Source organism: Lampris incognitus, chromosome 17, assembly GCF_029633865.1.
Source record: "Lampris incognitus isolate fLamInc1 chromosome 17, fLamInc1.hap2, whole genome shotgun sequence".
Taxonomy (NCBI): Eukaryota; Metazoa; Chordata; class Actinopteri; order Lampriformes; family Lampridae; genus Lampris; species Lampris incognitus.
Genome location: NC_079227.1, coordinates 19,500,726 through 19,527,484, shown reverse-complemented (window position 1 = coordinate 19,527,484; position 26,759 = coordinate 19,500,726). Strand labels below are relative to the sequence as shown.

The following is a 26,759-nucleotide window of genomic DNA, read 5'->3' as shown; positions in this document are numbered from 1 at the left end:
CACAACACACAGCATACTCAGCCCTGCATGGTAACAAAGGAGCAGCTGAGCTTTGGAACCTGAAGTTCTTCATCTCCTGCACAATTAATTAATAACAGAGAATTGAGTCACTTGACAACATAATTCCTCCAAAACCACAGGTGCCACATTTCCACCCTTCCCCTGATCTAAATGCATGAGCCATCTCAAAACAGGAAAAAAATATCATGGCAATATCATTGTATATGATGATGATGCTGACGACGACGACGACGATATCCATACATATAACACTATATGTGCCGTATATTTTCTGTACATGAAATCCAAATGTGTCAATGGTGTTTTGCTGTCTTGATGGCTTTGTTTTCCTGCCCTGGTGTTATTGCTCCAAGAAGGCTAAACATTGATCTCATTTGTGTAAATGACTGCCTGTTAATGATCCAGATTATGGTAACCAATAAAGAGCAGATGTGCCCACAAAGAGAGAAGATAAATACAAGACTGTGAAAATACTTAGAAGATTTTTTTTTTAAATCTTTTTTTAGACAAGATTTGATGTGGCCTGCATCAGACCTCACAGGAACCGAGGTTGGATGAGGGAATTTAACACCTTCGGTGTTCCTGAAGCATCCTTATCAGGAAAACCTGGTTCTGTTGTTCAAGGTTGAACTCTATAAGCTCCATGGTTGTTCTTTAAGGTGGTGTATAGGTCAACACACTCACCTTTTGTATTAAAATGTTCATAAGATGAAGAACTGATACAACATAGAATCAACTGCAAAACAAATTGATGTGGGGATATTAGACTTAACCTCAGGACTGTATATGGTTAAAGAAGGAAGCGTACTGTCACAGATGCAAAGAACTGTTGTGCGACTTTGATGTGAACAGAGCGATATGGGATAACTGTCTTAAGTTTGCAATCAGAGGTAGGCTTATTGTTGACTGTTTTTTCAGCAGAGTAGGTAACATCACATTATTTACATCACATCCTCAATGGACGCTGAACACTGACGTTGTAAAATACTAGATACTTTCACACCCAGTTCAACAAAGCTAAAGTTAACTCATCTGAATCAAGTTTTTTTTGGGGGGGGGGGGGTTTCCTCCTTTTTCTCCCCAATTGTATCGGCCAATTACCCCACTGCCACTAATGATGACTATAGGTTAATTTAATATTTAACATCTTAAAACATCATATATTTTCTTTTTTCCTCCCTTCTTTTTCTCCCCAATTGTACTTGGCCAATTACCCTATTTTCCGAGCCATCCTGGTCGCTGCTCCACCCCCTCTGCTGATCCGGGGAGGGCTGCAGACTACCACATGTCTCCTCTGATACGTGTGGAGTCGCCAGCCGCTTCTTTTCACCTGACAGTGAGGAGTTTAGCCAGCGGGACGTAGTGCGTGGGAGGATCACGCGTTTCCCCCCAGTTCCCCCTTCCTCCCGAACAGGCGCCCCGACCGACCAGAAGAGGCGCCAGTGCAACGACCACGACACGTACCCATATCCGGCTTCCCACCCACAGACACAGCCAGTTATGTCTGTAGGGACGCCCAACCAAGCCGGGGGTAACACGGGGATTCGAACCGGCGATCCCCGTGTTGATAAGCAACGGAATAGACTGCTATGCTACCCGGAAAACAGCAGATATTTTCTAATGCACTCAGAGACATTTTTTAAGGGGTCAAAACCATCCCACCTCTATGCATATGGTACAGCTAAACATGAAACGTAATCTCGGTTTGTGAGTGAGGTAGAAGCCAGGTTCATGAGGTGCTTGACATATTATGTTTTTATCATGGAATCAATCCTCCAAATGTGAAATTAGGTCTGGCTTTCTTCATGGTCGTCTGGGGCCCACGGATTTCCTGACAATGTGCATTTACCTCCAGGCTGATGAATGCTACCGTCTTCTTCTTTTAGATGCACCGAGTGGGTCGCCATTGCGGACAGACAGGGATGCGTCCGGGTTGCACAGAATTGGAGGTGACCCGCACAAACATGGACAGAGACGAGTGGCTCGCGACACACTGGGTGGAGGAGTTGCAATGAATACCCTCCCTGACAACATGACCCATGTGGTGGTGAGAACATATATCACTCATTTACTAAAACCTCACTATAACCACTTCCAGAAGTCTGGGGCTTTGTTCAAATCAGGGAGTGACATCTTATATGTAAAGTACACAGTAAACAGCTCATCATATAGAAATAATTGTCAGCATACCAGGGTAAAACTTGGTTTCTTCTTTCTGCTGTACATTTCTTCTTTATCCTCGCAAAACAAGCCCGTGGATTATGAACTCCCAAAATGTGTGACAGCACAAATCTGAGGGTCTTCTCTCTACTGCGACCTCTCTCTACAGTAGAGAGAGATGACAGAAATCCTTTTTGACAAGCCTCCCTGCAGGAAATAAAACATTTCCTTTGAGGGTCTATAGTCTAGAGCATTTCAATTCGGGAGTCTTTAACATGAGATAGTTTGTAAGGCCAAGCTCTCTTGGGTGTTCATTGCAGCCTTAAACACAAAACAAGCAGCAGAGGTCAATATTATTAGGCCTTGCATTTGAGATAAAACACACAGGTGGATTTGTTTTTGTGGTAATTTTCAGGGTTTGGGATGTATTGCTTGTGTTAGTTCTGTGTGTGTGTGTGTGTGTGTGTGTGTGTGTGTGTGTGTGTGTGTGTGTGTGTGTAATGGGGGGGGGGTGAGGATATTTTGTTTGTGTGTTAGATACCAGATCCATATTTCACTTGAATCAGCCAGAGTAAAATTTCCACCAAATAAATTGTGTTGCACATTTTTTGTCCTCCACCGACAGAACAAATTGAAAACAGACCATGGGCTTGTCCTGCCAACTTACAATGTTTGTTTAAGTGTGGCCTTGAGCGTGTGCATGCATGTGTATGTGTGTGCGTGTGTGATCCGGGTTGTGTAACCGTATGAGTATGACTCACTTGTATTGGACAGAATCTGCAAGTAGCCTTCTGCTGTGCACTGCTATTGCCTTTGCCTGAGTCTGATCCCAATTTGCAAGACCCTCCACCTATCCCTCCCACTGGCTATCTCTCAGGCAAATCAATCTGAAGTGCTTCAGCTGTCGAAGGGAAAGTGCATGGGGTCATTCCTTTCTCCTAATCTCCCAGACCCACCGCCAACACAGTCGCACACGTGCACACACACACACACACACACACACACACACACACACACACACACACACACACACACACACACACACACACACACACACACACACACACACACACACACACACACACACACACACAAAACCACCACTTTAGAAACATGGGCTGGTGTCAGGGAGTGGTGATAGGAGGGAAAATGGGTCATTTGCACTGTATATGGAGCAACCAGAGAGGCGGTGAGAGCACTGCATTTAACTGTTCCACTTTCTCAGCACACCGCTAAACCCCAGCACTATTGCTCTCTGTCACCTTGAACCACAGCACACATTAATAACATCATCGAGTTTATAAGATCCACAGGAAGATGCAGGTCCTTGGTACCAAAGCATCGTGTGTAATGCATATAAACAGCTCCCTCCACTGGCACAGCGGGTACAAATCCCTGCAGTCCTAGTAGCGTGCTTTGTCACTTGCCCTGATTCTTCACTCATCACAATAAGACAATATGGCTGATCAAAGAATAGATTAAAGCCTCAAGTAAAAGTACTACATATCACAAGTATAAGGCTGTTAATTTTGGCTGTACTTTTGCTGTTGATCAATTATGGGTTCTGTTTGTTTTAATCAAGTCAACTTTAATATTGATTCAAGTCACTGTATTTCATTATTATTCTTTTGTATTTCCTTTATTTAATTAATTATCCTATATCCACTCTTTTGATTTCATAAAGGTTTCACTTGTTTTTTTAATTTTAGTTCTATTTATTTATTTATCATTATTATCGTCATCATTACTTTAATTTTCCTTTTGCCCCTTAATCACATAAAGGGAACTGTTTTCTTTGATCCTCCTATCCTTTTTTTTTTATACCTGTGCACTTTATCTTAAAGCAAAACACATTGCACAATGCATTTTGACTGTATGAAACATATCGTATAAATGAAGCTTAACTGAATTTGAATGATTAATTTTGGGTTGCGCTAAACCAGATGACCATCGATGATACAGTCTAGTTTTTAAGCCGTGCTTTCGAGAGGGCGTTCCTGTCCTTACTAATGCCCTCTTTCTCTCAGGACTCTCAGCGGTACTACAGCTGGCACAGTTTCGGCCCAGAGGACAGACGAACAGAAGATTTGTGGGTTGATCTGAATGCCCTGCAGCAGGGCCAAGTCAGGATCCATGGCATACTGTCCAATGCACATCGACAGGCAGCGGTAAGACAAGCATACACCGTGTGTGCACAATGTGCTCCATTACAATGCCTAGCCATGTCTAATGTTTTGTTCCCTTTTTGTAGAGGGTGGCACTGTCATTTGATTTCCCCTTCTATGGGCATTACCTGAGACAAATCACCATAGCAACTGGCGGTAAGCATTTCCTACAATCGGTGGTCGGTTTGTAAAACATTTCAAGGGGGATGGTGGGGTTTGGTGGGGACAACCATGGTGGTCGTGGGTAGACACGTTTCAAAAACCACAATCACCTTTTTTTTTTGATAATACATTTTATTGATTTTCAAAGCTTTTATCCCACAGAGTAGAATACAATATATATATATATATATATATATATATATATATATATATATATATATATATATATATATAAAATATGGTAGACAATAAAAAACATGTATATTTTACTTCAATTCACCTACTCATCCCCCAAATACAAAGAAACACTGTTCATCAAATTTGCTGACAAACTGAATTCCCCATTCCTACCCCTACCCACTCATAAGATTACAGGTTATAGAGTACATTTAGGTACAGGAGGGAAAAATATGAGATAATCAAATAACTGTATTAACATTTCAAACAAAAGAAAGGGGAAAAAGGAAAAAAGTAAAGGGAGGAGGAAGGGGGGTACTCACTACCTCACTACTGTAATAGGACACTTGTGTGTTCCACCCTACTCTTTATCAACAGGAACATGTAGAGAGACATACAAATCCATAAAGGGCCTCCATATCTTAAAGGTTTGAGAGGACCCTATCAGTGTATATTTAATTTGTTCAAGCTTTAAGAAATACATAACATCTTTGACCCAATGAGAAAAGGATGGGGGTGCACGTTGCTTCCATTTTAAAAGGATCAATGTCTTGCAAAGAGTGCAGTGAAAGCTATAACCACATAGGCTTTATTTGGTAAGCGAGCACAGGATTCCACTTACGTTAAACCAATGAGGGCACAGACTGGGTTAGGGTCAAAATGGATTTCAAATATCTCATAAAAAGCTTTAAAAATACCTATCCAGAAAGTGGAGAGATTCGGACACAGCCAGAACATGTGCATGAAGTCTGCTGGCTGGCCTCTACGTCAAGGGCAATATGGATCAGTGTTCGGATAAATCTTTGCCAATTGAGCATTAGTAAAATGAACTTTGTGCACCACTTTCAGTTGTATTAAGCCATGTTTAGTGGACACAGACAATGTGTGTATCAAGTCTAACACAGAGTCCCATTGGTCATCTGTTAAAACTACGCCAAGATCAGAGTCTCAGGCCATTTTTATATTTTCAATTGAGTGTGGATTGATGTTGTTAATGAGCTCATAAATCTGGGATATCAAGCCTCTATGGTTTGAATTCAATTCAAGCGAATATTCGACATGTGGTGTTATGGGCTTATCTGGAAATGAATTAAATGTCTTTTGTACAAAGCTCCTGATCTGTAAGTAACAGAAGAAATGGTTCTTAGGCAAATCATAGATTTGGGATAACTGAAAGATGCTAATGTGTCTTCTATGTATAGATTATGGATTGATCAAATCCCTTTATTAAACCAAAAAATATATACAGGATCCATAAAAGAGGGAATAAACATGTTATTTGATTTAATGAAGATGAAGGTAGAAGTTCATTGCAGTCCAAAATGTCTTCTAAACTGAGCCCATATTCTGAGTGATTAACTTTTACATGTGAAAAATCACTGCTACGAAGGGGCAAGGCTTCACAAATCACTGAGCCCAAGTGGTGTTGACATGATAAAAACCTCTAATTGCACCCAATCTGCCTTTCCTATCATTGATGTGTCTTCGAACCAGTGAACTAACATCTGAATGTTGCATGCCCAGTAATAAAAAAGGAAATTAGAAAAAGCCAGACCTCCTGGCAGCGTTGGTCTTTGGCGATGGGTCTTTCTTATACAACTAGCTTTATTCCCCCATATGAAAGATATAATACTTTTATCAAGTATTTAAAAAAAAGATTTCTTAATTAGCTCGGGGATGATTTGGAAGAGATATAAAAACTTTGGTAATACTATCATTTTAATTAGGTTAACGCATCCTGCCAATGATAATGGTAAAGAGTCCCATATTCTTCATATCCTGTTTACCCTTATTAAGAACAGCAGTGACGTTTTTTGTAAAAATAGCTGGAAAGGAGTGAGTGACCTCAATTCTCAAGAATTTAAAACCATATCAGACTCTTTTAAAGGGCAAAACGCTAGAAGGAAAATATATGCTTCAGAGTTTAAAGGGAGAAGTTTGCTCTTTTGTAAATTTAACTTCTGCCCCGAGAACTTTCCGAATTGATTTAAGATATCTAGAATGCAGGGGAGTGTGTGCAGCTGGATCAGAGACGTGCAGAAGCAGATCATCTGTGTAAAGAGAACTTTAAACTTTAGCCCACCCCGATGTACACCTTTAAAGTCCTTACAGAGATGTAGTGCTATTGCTAGGGGCTCAATTGCAAGTGCAAACAAGAGAGGAAAAAGTGGGCACCCCTGTCTTGTCCCCCTTCCAAGGGGGAGGTAACCAAACTAAATATTATTAGAGATTATGGCTGCAAGGAGAGAAGAATAAAGGAATTTGATCCAGGCAATGAATTCATCTTTAAAGCCAAATTTTTGGACGGTAAAGAATAAATATTGCCATTTGACCAGGTCAAATTCTTTCTCAGCATCAAGTGAAATCACTACCTCTGGGTACTTTGACCAGGCTGAGTGGATAACATTGAATAGTTTTCTTAGATTTGAGTAAGAGTGCCAGCCTTGACTAAGTCCCGTTTGGTCAGGTGAAACAATATCTGGAATCATGCTCTCCAGGCTCTTGGCTAATACCCTGGATAACACTATAAAGACTAAATTTAGTAAATGTACATAAAAATGGGTCTTTATCTTTCTTTGCCAGCAGAAAGATATAGGCTTGTCCCAAAGTTATAGGAAAAAGACCTGAGAAGAGCGCCTCTTCAAACATTGCTTTAAGAATTGGTGCCAATTGAAGGGAAAACTTTATAAAATTCAGTCATAAACCCATCAGGACCAGGCGACTTGTTATTTTTCATAGATTTAATGACCATAATAATTTCAGAGATTGAAATGTCTGCACCCAAATTGGTACTTTATCCCTCTGACATGGTGGGAAGTTTTCAAAGGTTTGTGGGGGATCAAGGTCATCACTACATTCTGATGAACAAAGGTTAGAGCAGAATTGCACAAAAGCTTTATTTATGTCATCATGATTTTTTCACTCTCTTGTATGTAACAAAGATCCAATTACATACAAGCTATCGGTATCTCACTTGTATGTAACTGAATCTCTGTGATTGAGCAGGTGACGGCTGCTTGATGAGCTTGCAGGGCCAGTAATCTTATTTCTGGATTTCTAGATAAGATGTGTTGCCTCATCAGTGGATAAAAGATTGAATTCCATTTGTAGTTATAAATGCTCCTTATAATGACAGTCGAAAATTGAGCATATTTTGATTTGTCGCAAAATATATAATTTTGAGGGGGGTTTTTTTATTGTAGAAGAATAAGCTATGATTCGCCCTTCAATCAATCAATCAATCAGCCCTTATTTGTATGGCACTTTTCATACAAACAAATGTAACACACAATAAAACAATGAAATCAATAACCCCCCCCCTCACAAAAATAAATAAATAAAGGTACAAGCAAATTTTTGAAAAGTACAAACAAGTTTAAAACTGAGTTAGTAAAATAAATAAAAGTGCCATAAACACTGATTAATTACAAGTAACAACAGAGCAGAATAGATAAAAATAGCAAAATATTTAAAACACACACACACTATGAATTTAGCTGTAGGCTGTTTTAAAAAGTAAGGTTTTTAACATGCTTTTAAATGTGTCCAGTGTGGGGGTCTCTCTCAGGTCCTCAGGCAGGGCGGTCCATCTACTTGGGGCGTAAACAGAAAATGCAGCTTCCCCTGCTCTAGACCTAGCATGAGGGATGGTTAAAAGACACTGCCATTGGACCTGAGAGTTCTTGCTAAAAATGTCCAAAATCTTCTAATATGTGTGCCATAACTTTCACCCTAAGAGAATCATTATGCTGTGGGAGTGCAGGAATGAGGAGATGGAGATCGAGTCGAGTCAATTCCGTTTACTCGCCACACAAAACGACACCGATACAGCACAATCTCCCGTGGCAACCAGCTAACCGCTAGGCTGCTGCAAACATGACTCATCCCGGAAACTCTAAGCAGTGCCTATGTCAGCATTCTGAATGTCTGCTTTAAAGGAGCAGCAGCCCCTGGTGAATCTACCCTCAATTGTGTATCACTACACAGGCCCCCCCAGAATTCACCATCATGAAAAAATGCAAAACAGTAATGCAACACAAAAGTACTCAGCGAAACACAAACAGCCAACAGGCAAACAGTCCTCAGTGAAACAGTCAACGTCTCGGGGGGCGGACCAGGCGGGCAAAACGGCTGCGCTGAATGGGTATGGGGGCGGGGGCAGGGGACAGAGCCGGAGCCCGGGCAGTGGCCGAGGCTGGGCCAGGGGCCTGAGAAGGGGGGCATCCATGCCGCAAGGGCAGGGCCAGTTCGACCGGCCCACCCAGGTCCAAATGGGCAGGCTTGAGATGGTCAACTGAGACCCGCTCCGGCTTGCCCCCCCCATGTTCACCACAAAGTTCTTAGGCACCACTTCCAGGACGCGGAAGGGCCCGTCGTAAGGGGGCTGCAGGGGGGTATGGTGGCTGTCGTGGCGGATGAAGACGTACCTGGCCGACAGCAGATCCTCGGGGACATAGGACTGAGGGAGGCAGTGGTGAGATGTAGGGATCGGAGCGAAAGCATTGGCACTGTCCCGGGCCACAGCCCGATGAGAAGCTGCTGACCAGGGGGCCACAGCGTCCGGGAGAAACTCACCCGGGACAGGCAGCAGCTGGCCGTAAACCAGCTCAGCAGACGAGGACTGGAGATCTACCTTGAGGGCAGAGCGAAGGCCGAGCATGACCCACGGGAGGCGACCAACCCAGTTGCTGTCCGTGAGGCTAGCATGAAGAGCGGCCTTCATAGACCGATGAAACCACTCACAAAGTCCGTTACCCTGCGGGTTGTACGCTGTGGTGCGGTGGAGCTTCACCCCCAGCCCCTCCGCGACTGCAGTCCAGAGCTCTGACGTGAACTGCAGGCCCCTGTCAGAGGTGAGGTCAGCCGGCACGCCAAAACGGGCCACCCAGGACCCGATGAACACCCGGGCCACCTCAGTAGACGTGGTCGATGACAGGGGAACAGCTTCCGGCCACCTGGTGGTCCTGTCCACAATGGTGAGAAGGTGAGTGAACCCGTGGGAGGGGGGCAGGGGGCCCACCAGGTCCACATTCACATGGTCAAAATGCCTCTCGGGCACCAGGAATGGCGCCAAGGAGGCTTTGGTATGACGGTGTACTTTGGAACGCTGGCACACCACGCAGGAGTCAGCCCAGGCCTTGATGTCCTTCCTGAGGCCAGGCCAGACGAACTTGACCCCCACCCGCTTAGTGGACGCCTTCACACCCGGGTGGGAAAGGCCATGGATAACGTCAAAAACACGGCGCCGCCAGCCGGTGGGCACCATGGGGTGGGGCTGGCCTGTGGAAACGTCGCAGAGGAGTGTGGCGTTGGTGCTGTCAAACACCACATCCTCCAACCACAGCCCCGTAGCGGCCGTCCGATAGGACTGGATGTCCGCGTCAGCGGCTTAGTCTGAAGCCATGGCAGCGTAATTGAGTCCCAAGTGAACGGACCCTGCCACCGCCCGGGAGAGGCAGTTAGTGACCAAGTTGTCCTTGCCAGCCACTTGCCGGATGTCCGTGGTAAACTCAAGAGATGGCAGAGAGCTGACGCTGTTGGCGCCCGGACCACAGCTCGGAGGTCTTGGCCATGGCGAAAGTCAGCGGCTTGTGGTCAACGAAGGCAGTGAAACGGCGGCCTTCCAACCGGAACCTGAAGTGTCGGGAGGCGAGGAAGAGACCCAGGAGCTCCCAGTCGTACTTCCGCTGTACTTCCGCTCGTTGTCCTTAAGCTGTTTGCTAAAGAAGGCAAGGGGTGCCAGGCACCACCCACCCACTGCTCGCACACCGCCCCAACCGCATAGTCAGAGGTGTCGGTCGTGAGGGCAATCAGGGCAATGGGGGATGGGTGTGCCAGCAAAGCGGCACACCCCAGCGCATCCTTGGCGTCATCCAAAGCTTCGTCCATCCCAGGGGACCAGTCTACCTCGCCCTTGGCTTCCTTGCCCCGCAGGGCCTCGTACAAGGGCCGCATGCGGTGAGCTGCATGGGGAATGAACCTGTTATAAAAGTTGACCATGCCCAAGAACTCCTGCAGGGACTTCACAGTGCGGGGGCGTGGAAAACTTGCGACGGCGTCCACTCTGGCAGGAAGCGGAACGGCTCCTTGCGGGGAGATGCGGTGGCCGAGGAAGTCGATGGATGACAGGCCAAACTGGCACTTGGCTGGGTTGACTTATGAGTCCATGCGCACTGAGCCACTCGAACAACTGCCGGAGCTGCGTCAGGTGCTCCTCCGCGGATGCGCTGGCCATGAGAATGTCATCCAAGTAAACAATCAAGAACGGCATATCCCGTTGCACAGAGTCCATCAGCCGCTTGAACGTCTGCGCTGCCCCCTTGAGACTGAAGGGCATCCGCAGGAACTCGAAGAGTCCAAATGGCATGATGACCGCTGTCTTGGGCACATCCCGAGGGTAGACTGGTACCTGGTGGTAGCCCCGCACCAAATCTACTTTGGAAAAGATGGTGGCCCCCGCCAGGTGGGCGGAGAAGTCCTGTATGTGCAGGACGGGGTACCGGTCAGGGGCGGTGGCGTTGTTCAGGCGACGAAAATCGCCGCAGGGGTGCTAACCGCCGTCAGCCTTAGAAACTATGTGTAGGGGGGAGGCCCACGGGCTGTTCGAGCGGCGTACAATGCCGAGGCGTTCCATGGGGGCAAACTCCTCTCTGGCGATCGCGAGTTTCGCAGAGTCGAGGTGCCGAGCACATGCGTAGACCGGGGGGCCGTCGGTGGCAATATGGTGCTCCATGCTGTGCTTGGCCACCGCTGGAGAGAACGTAGGTGTGGTGAGGTCAGGGAATTCTGCGAGCAGTCGTTGATACGTATCTCCGGCGGCGAGCATGTTTGACAGGCTGAGCGTCCCTGCACCTCCCAGTGTGCACGGGTATGTAACGAAAGAGACAGCATCGATCAAGCAACAGTTCGTAACATCCACCAGCAGCCTGAAGGCGCACAGGAAGTCCGCGCCCAGGAGGGGAACCGACACCGCGGGCATAACGAAGTCCCAGCCGAAACACCGCCCGCCAAAACACACCTCCACATACCTGGTGCCGTAGGTATGTACGGGCGTGCCGTTCGCAGCATCCATCAGAGGGCCTTGACCGCCGGCCATGGTGTCCGTGGCCGATGCAGGCAGGATGCTACGCTGAGCGCCCGAATTGACCAGCAGCCGCCGGCCAGATAAGGCGTCCTTGATAAACAACAGCCTGCTGTTCGTGGCGTTTCCCTGGACGCTGAAGCTGCATGGCGGGCGACACTGCTTGGCCCTGGCACCAAACCTGTTGTGGTAATAACACAGCCCGCTGTCACGCTGGCAGCCACCGCAGCCGCGGTGCCCGCTGCGTCCTCCAGCGGCGGGGGCAAGGTCTGGGTGGGGAGCATCGCATGAACGAACTGCTGCCGGTTGGCGAGGAAAATCTTGTCCGCTTCCACACCCAGAGCACGGTAGTCTTTGGTGGAGGAGAGGGGGATGCTAGCTAACGGTGTGCGCACAGTCGCTGGGAGCTGCCGTAGAAAAATATGGGTGAAAATGAAGGAGGGGTCCGCCGAGCCCAAAACGGCCAACATCCTCTCCAGCAGCTCAGAAGGTTTGCTATCGCCGAGTCCGTTGAGTGACAACAGGCGATCCGCCTTCTCCATCTCCGACAGCTCTAAGAGCTGCAAAAGGAATGCCTTGAGTGCGCCGTATTTCCCCACAGCCGGGGGGGGCTTCCAGTAGCCCCATAGCTCGGGCCGTCGTCCGGGCATCCAACGCCGCCACCACATGGGAATACCTCGTAACATCCCGCGTTATTCCTCCCAGCTCGAACTGGGCTTCAATGTGCTGAAACCATGGCCGAGGACTGTGCTGCCAAAACTCGGGCAACTTCACCGTCGCTGCTGAGATGCTAGCGCTAACATGAGCCATACCGTTAGCATCACTCGGAGCCGGAGCGGTGTCGTCATCGCTTTGGGTCGACATGTTCGTTGTCAATGTGCGGGGTCACCAGTGTGGGAGTGCAGGAATGAGGAGACGGAGAGATCGAGTCGAGTCAATCCCGTTTACACTCGCCACACAAAACGACACCGATACAGCACCATCTCTCGTGGCCACCAGCTAACCGCTAGGCTGCTGCAAACATGGCTCCACCCCAGAAACTCTAAGCAGTGCCTACGTCAGCACTCTGAATGTCCGCCTTAAAGGAGCAGCAGCCCCTGGTGAATCTACCCTCATTTGTGTATCACCACAATGCAAAAGAAAGTTATTTGTGGATTCTCCATTGCAGCTTCAGCCCCAGATAGATGGTATGTTAATGACTATGCAATGGCTGGTTCATGAAAAATTAATAGTCATTAACACAAATATTTTAGAACACACTGATGGACGTTAAGAATTGGGAGGCTAGCTGAAAGCAGGACACTGTCCTTATTAATATTATTATTACTATTATTATAGTTCCCTTTTCTTTTTTCTCCTTTTTTCATTTTTACCAACTGTCTTCTCCGTAGCGCTTTTGAGAGACCCACAAAACCTTCCCAACTTGAGGACAAACTGTCTTCAGGCCAGATTGCTTGAATACAGTTTGTCAATATCTCACTCCGCCTCTCTGATTCATTCCTTTTTCCCCCACACTCCATTTTCCATAGCCTTAATACTGGACTTAATATTTCCATCCCTCTCATTTCAGCCGAATTCACTACCATTCATTTATTAAACTCCTCTTACTACTACAATTTTCTAAGAAAAGTCACCAGGGCGTCCGGGTGGCGTGGCGGTCTATTCCGCTGTCTACCAACACAGGGATTGCCAGCTTGGTCGGGTGTCCTTACAGATACAATTGGTCATGTCTGCAGGTGGGAAGCCGGGTGTGGGTATGTGTCCTGGTTGCTGCACTAGCGCCTCCTCTGGTCGGTCGGGGCACCTGTTCAGGGGAGAGGGGGAACTAGGGGAACAGCATGATCCTCCCACGTGCTACGTCCCCCTAGTGAAACTCCTCACTGTCAGATGAAAAGAAGTGGCTGGTGACTCCACGTGTATCAGAGGAAGCATATGGTAGTCCGCAGCGCTCCCTGGCTTGATAGAGGGAGTGCAGCAGCGACCGGGATGGCTCAGAAGAGTGGGGTAGTTGGCCAAGTACATTTGGGGAGAAAAAGGGGGGCAAATTTAAAAAAAACGAAAACTCACCAAACCACATAAAGCTTCACTCTTTTATATGTTCATGTACCCATTTGATGGCCTTTCTTCCTTTTTGTAGCCCTCCATCCCTTGTCGACTTCCATTCATTTTGTATTTGTAGTAGTTTTAAAGCAAGAGATATGAAACTTTATGAAACTTTATTTGGACCCTTAGGGTACCGGACCTTTGCCCTCACTTTCATCTACTGTCTATCTTTCTCTGTCATCCCTTATCCTTGCCAACAGTTTCAACAAACCCATACATTTTCACCAGGAAATGTATTCAATAACTTTATAGCTGTCCATTTCAAATCTGGCAATCACGGGATATTGGCGTTGGAGAGGTTTCACTCAGGTATGTCACTAAGATGGGCTGCACATTACTTTAGTTCAAATCACAAGTGGCTAGTTGTAGAACGTGACTTGTAAAAGGAACATGACTGGCCATGCAAGGAAACAAAACCCCTTTTTGTTTTATTGGTGATAGTTGACAGTCCATACATATGGAGACTGCAAGGTGGTGACAGGGGAGAACGTAGCTAGGCAGCATCGGATGGTGGTCTGTAGGATGACTTTAGAGACCAAGAAGAGGAAGCGAGTGAAGACACAGCCGAAGATCAAATGGTGGAAGTTGAAGAAGGAAGACTGTTGTGTGGAGTTCAGGCAGGAGTTAAGACAGGCACTGGGTGGTAGTGAAGAGTTGCCAGATGGCTGGAAAACCACTGCAGAAATAGTGAGGGAGACAGCTAGGAAGGTACTTGGTGTGTCATCAGGACAGAGGAAGGAAGACAAGGAGACTTGGTGGTGGAATGAGGAAGTACAGCAAATTATACAGAGGAAAAGGTTGGCAAAGAAGAAGTGGGATAGTAAGAGAGATGAAGAAAGTAGACAGGAGTACAAGGAGATGCAGCGTAAAGCAAAGAGAGAGGTGGCAAAGGCAAAGGAAAAGGCGTATGGTGAGTTGTATGACAGATTAGACACTAAGGAAGGAGAAAAGGACTTGTACCGATTGGCTAGACAGAGGGACCAAGCTGCAAAGGATGTGCAGCAAGTTAGGGCGATCAAGGATAGAGATGGAAATGTGCTGACAAGCAAGGAGTGTGTGCTAAGAAGGTGGAAGGAATACTTTGAGGGGCTGATGAATGAAGAAAATGAGAGAGAGAGAAGGTTGGATGATGTAGGGATAGTGAATCAGGAAGTTCAGCGGATTAGCAAGGAGGAAGTGAGGGCAGCTATGAAGAGGATGAAGAGTGGAAAGGCAGTTGGTCCTGATGACATACCTGTGGAGGCATGGAGATGTTTAGGAGAGATGGCAGTGGAGTTTTTAACTAGATTGTTTAACACAATCCTGGAAAGTGAGAGGATGCCTGAGGAGTGGAGAAGAAGCATACTGGTACCGATTTTCAAGAACAAGGGCGATGTGCAGAACTGTAACAACTACAGAGGTATAAAGTTGATCAGCCACAGCATGAAGATTTGGGAAAGAGTAATAGAAGCTAGGTTAAGAGGAGAGGTGACGATCAGCGAGCAGCAGTATGGTTTCATGCCACGAAAGAGCACCACAGATGCGATGTTTGCTTTGAGAATGTTGATTGAGAAGTATAGAGAAGGCCAGAAAGAGTTGCATTGTGTCTTTGTAGATTTAGAGAAAGCTTATGACAGAGTGCCGAGAGAGGAGGTGTGGTATTGTATGAGGAAGTCAGGAGTTGCAGAGAAGTATGTAGGAGTGGTGCAGGATACGTATGAGGGAAGTGTGACAGTGGTGAGGTGTGCGGTTGGAATGACAGATGGGTTCAAGGTGGAGGTGGGATTACATCAAGGATCGGCTCTTAGCCCTTTCTTGTTTGCAATGGTGATGGACAGGTTGACGGACAAGATCAGGCGGGAGTCTCCATGGACGATGATGTTCGCGGATGACATTGTGATCTGTAGCGAGAGTAGGGTGCAGGTTGAGGAGAGCCTGGAGAGGTGGAGGTATGCACTGGAGAGAAGAGGAATGAAAGTCAGTAGGAGCAAGACGGAATACCTATGCGTGAATGAGAGAGAGGACAGTGGAATGGTCAGGATGCAAGGAGTGGAGGTGACAAAGACATCTGAGTTTAAATACTTGGGGTCAACTGTCCAAAGTAACGGGGAGTGCAGTAGAGAGGTGAAAAAGAGAGGGCAGGCAGGTTGGAGTGGGTGGAGAAGAGTGTCAGGAGTGATTTGCGACAGAAGGGTATCAGCAAGAGTTAAAGGGAAAGTTTACAAGATGGTTGTGAGACCAGCTATGTTATATGGTTTGGAGACAGTGGCACTGACGAAAAGACAGGAGGCGGAGCTGGAGGTGGCAGAGTTGAAGATGCTAAGATTTTCACTGGGAGTAACGAAGAAGGACAGGATTAGGAACGATTATATTAGAGGGACCGCTCAGGTTGGACGGTTTGGAGACAAAGCAAGAGAGGCAAGATTGAGATGGCTTGGACATGTGTGGAGGAGAGATGCTGAGTATATTGGGAGAAGGATGCTGAATATGGAGCTGCCAGGGAAGAGGAGAAGAGGAAGGCCAAAGAGGAGGTTTATGGATGTAGTGAGGGAAGACATGCAGGTGGCTGGTGTGACAGAGGAAGACGCGGAAGACAGGAAGAAATGGAAAGGGATGATCCGCTGTGGCGACCCCTAACGGGAGCAGCCGAAAGTAGTAGTAGTAGTAGTTGACAGTCCATACATAAATAGCAAATCTCACAACTTGCCTGTCTGACATTAAATACTGGATGTCTGAACATTTTCTCAAATTTAATGATAAGTCTGAGGTCATTCTGTTTGGTCCTCCAAATTCCATCCATCAGCCCTTTTGGTACAAATCTTGGTGGTCTGTCAGGTAGTCTTAAACAGGCTGCTAGGAATCTTGGGGTAATATTCGATGCTAACCTTGGTTGTGATAATCAAATTAAACATGTTGTTCAGTCATGCTTTCTCCAGCTCAAGATAATCTCCAAAATTCGGTCATTTTAATCAATTGCCAATCTGCAAAAAGTTGTACAAGCTTTTATCTATTCTCGGCTTGAATATTGTAACACACTTTACTCTGGTATCAGCAAGGAGAGTAAAGTGTCAAGAGAATGTGTCTTCTCAATTCCACCATCTACAGTTGGTAAAAAAAACGCCGCTGCTCGGCTCATTACTGGGACAAAGAGGAATAACCATATCTTGCCTCCCTACACTGGCTCCCTGTTACATTTCGAATTGATTTTAAAAATTCATTACTGACTTTTAAGTCTTTAAATGGTCTTACTCCTACATACATTTGTGATTTATTTACCTGGCATATGCTCCCTCGACCATTAAGATCTGCAGATGGAGTTCTGCTGGTTATTCCCAGGTCTTGGTTTGTTACAAAGGGTGATTGGGCTTTTGCTGTTAGAGCCCCCACACTATGGAACTATTCCTGTTGAACTAAGACAAGCCAAGTCTCTAGCATCTTTTAAATGTCATCTTAAAACTTTTCTTTTTATGACAGCTTTTACAATGCTTGATATTTGTTATTTATTTATTTATACTGTTTATTTTTACTCTTACTTATTTGGTCTTACTCTAACTTTTGCCTTATCTGGTTTGATTTCTTTGTAAAGTACTTTATAATGTTGTTTTAGAAAAGTGCTATTTAAACAAAGTTATCAAATAACAGTGAAGCTTTCACAACTGAGCATTGGATTTTGAAGCCCCAGGGTAGGTGTTGTCTATTGCTAATGAAAATAAAATAATTTTTATGTTTCTCAACTCTTGCAAACTAAACGTGACCAGAAGAAAGTTCACACTTCATATTTAGTCATAACAGTGAAGTGTTTGCTTCTTGATGACCAGAGTTATAGTAAAAACAGTGGAATCTGCCCTAGGTCATTCATTCTATTTCTTAATTTAGAATGTCATGTTTCATTAATTTCTACTGGATTTTAAGCCACAATCTAGATCAGTTGAGCAAAACCAGACTCATGCAGATAAGTAACAGATGGATGAGGTTCATGAATTTTAAAGCCATATGATATCGTCATTCTCTCACAAGCACTGCGACAAGATATATAAATCTTGGCTAAATGGCAGAGCTTCAGTCCTTGACTTCAGCACAGTGACTTTGAAGTATCCTTTGGTGACAAGTCCAGAGATCATTCAATTCCACAGAGGCTTCACTCTTTGAAAGTGAAAAATGAACATGAGAAATGTTTCGTATCTGGTACTAGGTATTTAAGGCTTACATCTGTTTTTGTAGTACCGGCGTCTTTTTTTTAATCAGCTCATTGTAATGCCAGTCATAGCAATAATATAGACAAATAGGGTCAGGGAAGATATTTTGGATCAAATGCTTTGTCACCACAAAGTGACTCTGTGATATTTGAGCCTTTGACTTTTACCTTTCCCAGGGTTCATCTTTACAGGGGATATTACTCATCGAATGCTCACCGCCACACAGTACATTGCACCCCTAATGGCTAACTTCGACCCCAGTTTCTCCAAAAACTCAACAGTGAGGTACATGGACAATGGTGAGTGGGTGATTTTACCAGGAATGGTTTACATTATGGGGCTTATGCAATTCTTTGAATCTTTCTCTCCACATTTTACCCGGTTTAGGCAACCTATTTGTGGTACAATGGGACAAGGTGTTGCTACAGGGTCTGGAGGCCGAAGGACCTTTTACTTTCCAGGCAATCCTCCAGAGCAATGGGACTATTGTTTTCAACTACAGAGTTGTAAGTAATATATTTTATCTACAAATGGCATTCTTCATTAATGACACGAATGCATGCAATCAAGTTCAAAATTCAAAATCCTATTTATATGCAAGAAAAAAGAACCACTACTTCAGTTCATATGTGTAACCATGCCTTTGTCTGCTAATTATATCTTCCAATGCGCAGGTACCTCTACCAGTGGAGAGGATTCACTCCACAGAGCATCCAGTTAAAGTGGGCCTGTCTGATGCTTTCATGGCTATGCTCCCCTCCTCACAGCTTTCAGGTCAGCTCTATAGGAGCCCATGTGCCTTCTACCATTCTTCTGAACCCCAGATGGGACTGTGTGTTTACATGATTGACCAGAAAAAGATAGAATTAATTGCTGTGTGGCTGTGAAACATAATTGCTAATGGATCACCATAGTTCAATTTTTAACAGCACCAAACCATTTTCAAAATCAAAATCCTTGTTCTGAAGAGCCTGGGCACAGACAGCAGCAGTAACATTAAAGTCAGAACCGAAACTGAAACACAAATATTTCCTAATATCACTTATTACTTATATGCATTTTGTACTGCCTCTTTCTGTTGGAAAAAAGTATAAAAGGTAAATTCAGTTTTTCTATTTTTCTCCTTTTAAAAGAGCTCCCACTGGTTCAGCTTCTTTCAGCCGATCTTTTTTTCCCCTGATACTTATGTCGTCAGACACACTCATTTACATACAGCAAATCAGATCACATCATTAAATTATGAAACCCTGCCCACCCTTACCACCAACACTTGTTTGTACCTGTCACTCAAAGCTCAGCTCATGAATATTAAAGAGAACTAGACCACTCCCTCCCAGTTCTTGAGACACTTAAGATCAGTCATGGATAAAAGGTATGAAAAGCACAATATCATTCATAAAAAATGTTGCAAAGTGTTTTATTATGCTGTGTTCAATGTTTTTATACATGTAAACTTAAATCTGACTATTGACTTCGGTCAGACTTTAAAATTAACGTCAACTTTTCTCTTTTGTCCTGAAAGATGCAAGACGCAGCACTATCTACGAGTATCACCGTGTTGAGATCGACACCACAAAGATTGTTACCCGATCTGCTTTTGAATTCACACCACTGCCTAGTGAGTATGTCTGTGAACTGTAGACTTAGAAAATTATTCATGTGCCTCGCCTCGCCATTCACTGCCACAAAACCAGAACACCATCTCCGATTCCCACCAGCTTGTCCTCAACACACAACCTGCGATCTCTGCCTCACATCCAACTTGACAACTGGCTGTGGCTGGTGCAACACACTTCAACGGTAGGATGAAATATTACAAGTATAAGACACATATATCTAGCTACTGAGCAACCTTGAAGTACCCGTCTTCTCTCATTCTCTTCCACTTGTGTTGCAGGTGCTCTGATGGAATCGACCGCCACAGACAAGAGTGGCTTGATTACAACTGCCCTGAAGAGGTGAGTTACTTTATCACCAAATAAGAATATAGAGATGATGTAAAATGAAGGGGAAAAAAGGAAGTAACAGAAAAATTGCATTGGATCCATAGTTTTTCACTCAGTAGAGCCACTGTATTATATATTTTTTTCTTTCTTGCAGGCAAAGGGCACATGTGAGGACTACAATCCGGAGGGACCTGAGGGATCAATGGGGTCCTTCAACAACTCCTCCCCAGGTCCAACACCCTCTTCCGCCGTGCTTGAAGACCACCCATTTACGGAGGGTAAAATTATGACTTGTTCTGAGCTCATAAATTATGGGTAAGGGAGTGTTAAAAATAAGTAAAACTTCCCCCTTTGTATTCCAAACTTAACACACAATTGTAAATTCAACACAGAATAGTTGTCAAATAGCCTCAACACCATCTTATTTGATGCATACCATGATTTTGTTCATATTAAAAATGCTTGCATGTTGGCCCTGTGATGGCCTGGCAACCTGTCCAGGGTGTCTCCCCGCTTGCTGCCCAATGACTGCTGGGATAGGCTCCAGCATCTCCGCGACCCTGAGAGCAGGATAAGCGGTTTGGATAATGAATGAATGGAAATATAGTATGATGGTATGCGATTTTGGACGCAGCCTAGGAGTGGTGCTGCTTGCAGAGCTCAGCATTCCCTAAATAGGAAAATGGCCCTTGACAGGTGCATAGCTCTACCCAACAGCGTGTCAGTGAGGTTTTCTGTCACCCTGTCACTGTATTATTGCCAAGTAGAGTGATGGCTTATATCAAAGTGGAGCACTTTTATACAATACACTTTTAAAATGCACTGAGAGAGAGGATTTGGTTTTTGTTTTATCCCGCAGTGCAAAGCCATGTATGTCAACAGACTTTAAATTGCCAACTGGTATGAATAAGAGGGTGACTGAAGTGGGGCATCTGGGTTGCATAGCAGTCTATTCCGTTACCTACCAACATGGGGATTGCCGGTTCGAATTCCCGTGTTACCTCCGGCTTGGTCAGGCGTCCCTACAGACATAATTGGTTGTGTCTGCAAATGGGAAGCCGGGTGTGGGTATGTGTCCTGGCCGCTGCACTGGCGCCTCCTCTGGTCAGTCAGGGCACCTCTTCAGGGGGAAGGGGGAACTGGGGGGAATAGCATGATCCTCCCATGCGCTATGTCCCCCTGGCGAAACTCCTCACTGTCAGGTGAAAAGAAGCGGCTACAACTCCATATGTATCGGAGGAGGCATGTGGTAGTCTGCAGCCCTCCCCGGATCGGCCGAGGGGGTGGAGTAGCAACCGGGACGGCTTGGGAAATAGGATAATTGGCAAAGTAGAATTGTGGAGAAAAAGGCAGGAACCCCTCCCCCCCAAAAAAAAGAAAAGAGGGTGAGTGAAGGTGTGTCTGTGTATTGGCCCTGCAAATGGACTGGTGACTGGTCCAGGGTGTCTCCCTACCTTTCACCTAAAGTATGTTGATATAGGCTCCAGAACCCAATATATTAAAAAGGAGTGAGTAATGGGTAGAGAAAATGGGTGGACGCAGAGCTACAGAAATTGGCAGATGGGTGGTGGGGGGGGGGTTCTATCCAAGTACTGTGCAAACCGGCAAATTACAGTTTTGTTACCAAAATGTCCAATCTAATACAAATGGATATTATTTTACAGTTATACAGGCATAAAAATCATTTGAATGAGATAATGCAGCCATTAAAATCCCCAGTGTTCTCTTATTTAGTAGATTGCTTGGAGGCAACGTCACCTTTCAAACCAGGGTAATATTTTAACTGAACTGGGAGCTTTTGGGTCACCCTTATCCGGTTTGGATAATCTTAGGGTATTTTTTCTTTTAATCTAAAACAATTGATAATGAGTCCTTTTGACAAATATTGGGCTGTATGTAAATGTGGTCAGTGATATGAGGAATGTTTTATGTGAGACATTTTATCTTTGTGCTTTCACTGTCTGGTATTTGCTGCATTTGAACAGCATCGCTGCACTTCAAACTTGGGACAGAGCATCGTGCTACATGTGTCTGTTGCTAAAATTATCCTGGCTGACTGTCTTGTCTGTATAAGTCAGGCCCCCTCCACCCATCTCATTATTCCATGCGACAATAATTTCCTTTATCCACAGATGACACCAAACTTCACATTAACTACAATGGCCGTGGTGAGTGTGCTAGCTGCTAAGCTCTTCTTGCATCACTGTGGAGAAATGCCTACAGTCCTCTGTGTATTTAAAGAGGACAAAGTAATGAGGAATAATAAAATCATTTCCTGTTGCATTTAATCTGGATGTTACTCAACACTGTGAATGTGTCTGTGTTTTGTTTCTGGGTTGCTCTATTGAGTTTCATTTCCTTATGTGGTGTGTTTCTGTTGCTTTGTCAGCTCCTGCTTTTTGTTATGTTTTGCACTTCACAATATATCAGTTCAATTTCTGAACTGTGCTACAGTAGATTTATTTTTTTATCTTTGCTCACGCAATTTTTGTTTCCTTCGCATGCTTGCATGCACCTTTTGCAGAAATGCGCAAACTCACTTTCATACAAGTACACACGGACCAGCTCAGCAATGATCCTATAGGGGTTAGTTGTCAATATTTGCTTCCTTTACACAAATGTATCACAGACCAAATGCGGCTTCAAATCAGTGACCATCTGGTGAAAAGCCCTCCTCTGTAGCCCTTGGGCTATAAACACCCATTAGTTCTAACAAATTTTGCGGATATTGTGTCATGAATATTCTCTTTCACTTTCTTCCAGATTTGCAGACAGGCCCTCCGAATCACACGGCGATAACAGAGAATACGGCCATTATTGCGGGTGTAGTCGCTGCCCTCGTTCTGCTGGTAGCCCTGACCCTGCTGGCTGTCTACTACATCAACACACACCCCACAGTTGCTCCACCTTTCTACCTCATGCAGGTGAGCACAGTGATTTAGAATGTGTTCCATTCTATGAATGTATTTTTGTTTTAGCTCTGACGTTAAATTATATAAAGTAAAGGGTGTCGGGTGGCATGGCAGACTATTCTGTTGCCTATCAACAAGGGGATCACCGGTTTGAATCCCTGTGCTACCTCTGGCTTGGTCGGGCATCCCTACAGACACAATCGGCCGTGTCTGCGGGTGGGAAGCTGGGTGTGGGTATGAGTCCTGGTCGCTGCACTAGCGCCTCCTCTGGTTGGTCAGGGGGGAGGGGGAACTGGGGGGAATAGCATGATCCTCCCACACGCTATGTCCCCCTGGTGAAACTCCTCACTATCAGGTGAAAAGAAGCGGCTGGCAACTCCACATGTATCGGAAGAGGCATGTGGTAGTCTGCAGCCCTCCTCGGATCGCCAGAGGGGGTGCAGCAGCGACTGGGATGGCTTGGAAGAGTGGGGTAATTGGCCAAGTACAACTGGGAAGAAAAAAAATTATATAAAGGTAAAGTATACAATTATTCAACCACAAAGAGTTTACCACAAGAGTTTTTCCACAAGGTTGGCCTTTAGCAGCTTTACCTTCTGTCTACCTGCAATACTGATGAATCGTCTGTTATTTACAGCGACGCACTAATAACTACTGGCCTTCTATGAAGTTCCGCAACCAGGGCTGTCACTCAAGTTACGCTGAGGTTGAGCTTGGGGGTCATGAGAAAGAGGGTTTCATCGAGGCTGAGCAATGCTGCTGAGGGGACTGGAACTCCAAAAGCACTGTCAGACAAAGTAAGGGCACCATCTTGAGGACTGCCAAGGGATTACAAACAGACAAACGGAAGACGAGGCCAACTCTGGTGGCTGGACATCTACTCTAACTGTTTATGTCGCTCTTGCCAGATTTCTCTGTCTCTTGCTGTTTGTCATCTCACAGCTCTCCATATTGCCTGGGGGATGGAGGGTAGAGAAAATCCAACAGGAGGCTGACTCTAAATTTCATGTGGGATGGTCAAGAGCGATTGTCTAACTGTTGAAAACCCACCAAGATACAGGAGAAGTCAGGGAAAGAAACTTACTAGCCTTCATACTGCAAACCAATGTACAATTTAACTCTGCTATGTGATTTTTTTTTTTATCCAGTTTGTTTGTTTTATGAAGTGTGTATGTGGCTGTTTCTAAAAACTGCAATATCCATGTTGAATTCACTATAACAGATACACAACTATATAAATGATAGCAATTATAGTTATAATCTTGAATGGTCCTGGAGAACCAGGGTTTTCTTTGAACCTTTTTGCTTAAACATCTTCCAATAAATACATGTGGTCGGTTTTGATAGACATTTTTCGCTCTAATTCCTTTCACTAAGTTGAAAACTAAGAACACAACGTGATCATTCTAATCAAGACCCCAATAGCCAACATGATGGATGACATTGACAAAATTTGACTTGTAGGCCTCGTGCCAGTTCCCAATAATGTTCATACGTAATTAATCCAATTGGACAGATCCTTTTGTATTAATCTGGAGTTGGCTTATTTGCACCATTGCTCAAGAAAGAGAGTGAGACCACTGACCTTCAGAGGCACCCCTGGCATTGGTTGCAGATTATTGGTCAAAACCATACTTAATATCCATTATTTTCATTTTACATTTCTATATTAACACTCACAGTAGACAGCAAGACTTAAGTATCATTCAGTATCATCGTCTATTCTCTCTTTAGGGTTCCACATTGAGTAGACATTGTCAATCTCTATGTACAGTTGAAAACAATACAGGTTATATCTATGCATTTCACAGCTATTTCAATCCAACCGCGTTGCGAGAGTTGAAATCTACAGGATTTGCATCCGACATGAGGCTAATATGACCACCTTGTTTCCTAATGTAGTGTAAAAGGAGAGGAAGAAAAGAGCTACAGGTGCATTAACCTGTGGAGAAGACTGGGGACAGCATTGTTCTTGGGCTTGTCACTTAGGTCAAACAAGGCAGTTGATACCGACCTATCCACATAACAACGTCAACAATTCTCATGACAACAACGATGCAAACCAAGTGGATTATCGCCTACCTGATGTGTTAGGTATTGTAGGATTCTCCACTATTTCCTCCCCTCTAAGCTGAGCTCTATAGTAGATGTTGAGTCCAGAATAGGAGCCCGGGCTAGAGACAGGATGGCTGGGGGAACCAGGGTGGATAGATAGTCTTCTAGTCTTTCTTGAGGAAATATGTTGCCACATTCTGTACATTAAAATTAAAAAAAGAACAAAACAAGTTTACCTCCACACACACACATGTAGATATGGAGAGACAGACACACAGACACAGATGATAGATATAGATAGATAGATAAGATAGATAGATAGATAGATAGATAGATAGATAGATAGATAGATAGATAGATAGATAGATTCGTACATGTGGTGATGGTGTGGGGTCTCCAACTTTCCAAGATATCTCAATCAGGTCTCCATTGATAGAACTGCATGGATCATAACTGACCCATCCACTGAGTGCAGGTCAGTTCACTATCCAGGGAATAATAAAGATGGAAATAAAATGTATCTTTGAAATTAAGAAATTAACATTACTCACATACATTATCTGATGAAGCATTTCAACTGCACAATATAAGAAGTGTCTCTTACATACCTTGTTGAGCTTCAGCATCGGAAAGCCCTCGGTTATGATAGCAAGTCGCTCTCTCTCTCTCTCTCTCTCTCTCTCTCTCTCTCTCTCTCTCTCTCCAACAATGACCTTTAAGAGGTCTGACCTGCAGTGACATTATTAAGACGCCTGGGATGAATTCATCTCTAATCTGTCTTCCAGTGACAAGCATATTCTCTCCCTGAATGGTGAAAGAAAAAGGTGACATGATGTTTCATACTGTCCAGGGAGCTGGAGATCTTATTCAAAAAAAATTCAAAACATGCAGCATTACTTAAACATCCAGAAGGATGAGACGGAAAGGATCCCGAACCACAGAGTAAGTGGACGATGCGGCCAGAGCTCATCCCCTCATCAGTTTTCCTTGTTACGCTCCTGATCAACTTGCCGGTGTACATGATGATGAGGTCCTCTGTAAATTATAATAAATGTAAAGCAGATTACAGAGAGCTCTATGTATACCTCTAACCTAAACACAGTATTCTGCAACCATCCTCAAAGTATTAACCTTCGTTTAATTGCTAAATTAATGTGGCTTGCATCCCCCGCATTTAACAGCTGCATTGACTCCAATAAATAGCAAAACACAACATACCAACATACTGCTATTTTAACCACGGTTCAAAACCACGGACAGCAACAATGTTGACAAGAGGTATGCTGGAAAAACAAAATAAAAAATGCATGAATGCACATGTGTTAGCTACAATGCCAATGATGTCTATCTCTAAACTTTCTTCGTCGCTAGTTGGCATCCACTGTTTGCAATATGGCATTCACTTCCTGTCACATCAAGTCACCACCTGAGTGGACAAAATCACACACTGATGCCCCCCCCCTCCAATAGCTGTTCCACAAACATGAAATTTTAGCATTTCTTTAAATTCATTGATTGTTCATGTATTTAAACGTGTACCAATTAATTCCCGTTTTTACGCAATGCTTAAGTACTCACTAAAAAACACACATACCATTTTCGTCTGCTAAACACTATAAACAGCATGCTAGTATGCGATTCAGACGCATAGTTTTTTCTGTCCCAGAAAAAAAAAACAAGAAAAACAAACTAAAACTAACTGCGTCTGAGCTGGCAGAGAAGAGGAAAAGAGGGAGGGCAAAGAGGAGGTTTACGGATGTGGTGAGGGAGGACATGCAGGTGGCTGGTGGGACAAGAGGAAG

The 26,759-nt window shown here is 44.7% G+C and overlaps 1 protein-coding gene across 2 annotated transcripts in view; it reads left to right on the top strand.

Annotated features, from left to right (window-relative positions):
* The window catches only part of plxdc1 (plexin domain containing 1), a 37,897-nt gene extending 13,649 nt beyond the window's left edge, over positions 1-24,248 (top strand). The window contains exons 2-13 of one of the 2 annotated variants that reach the window (XM_056297401.1): positions 1,908-2,068; positions 4,209-4,349; positions 4,433-4,502; positions 18,221-18,343; positions 18,432-18,550; positions 18,719-18,818; positions 19,567-19,662; positions 19,763-19,844; positions 19,942-20,002; positions 20,145-20,268; positions 22,754-22,914; positions 23,540-24,248. In XM_056297401.1, the coding sequence (XP_056153376.1) occupies positions 1,908-2,068; positions 4,209-4,349; positions 4,433-4,502; positions 18,221-18,343; positions 18,432-18,550; positions 18,719-18,818; positions 19,567-19,662; positions 19,763-19,844; positions 19,942-20,002; positions 20,145-20,268; positions 22,754-22,914; positions 23,540-23,665 (1,364 nt within the window). In that variant the 3' untranslated portion in view covers positions 23,666-24,248. Of the gene's footprint in view, positions 1-1,907; positions 2,069-4,208; positions 4,350-4,432; positions 4,503-18,220; positions 18,344-18,431; positions 18,551-18,718; positions 18,819-19,566; positions 19,663-19,762; positions 19,845-19,941; positions 20,003-20,144; positions 20,306-22,753; positions 22,915-23,539 lie in introns of both variants that reach the window. The other variant, XM_056297402.1, reaches the window with a different exon arrangement.
* The last annotated feature ends 2,511 nt before the right edge of the window (positions 24,249-26,759 follow it).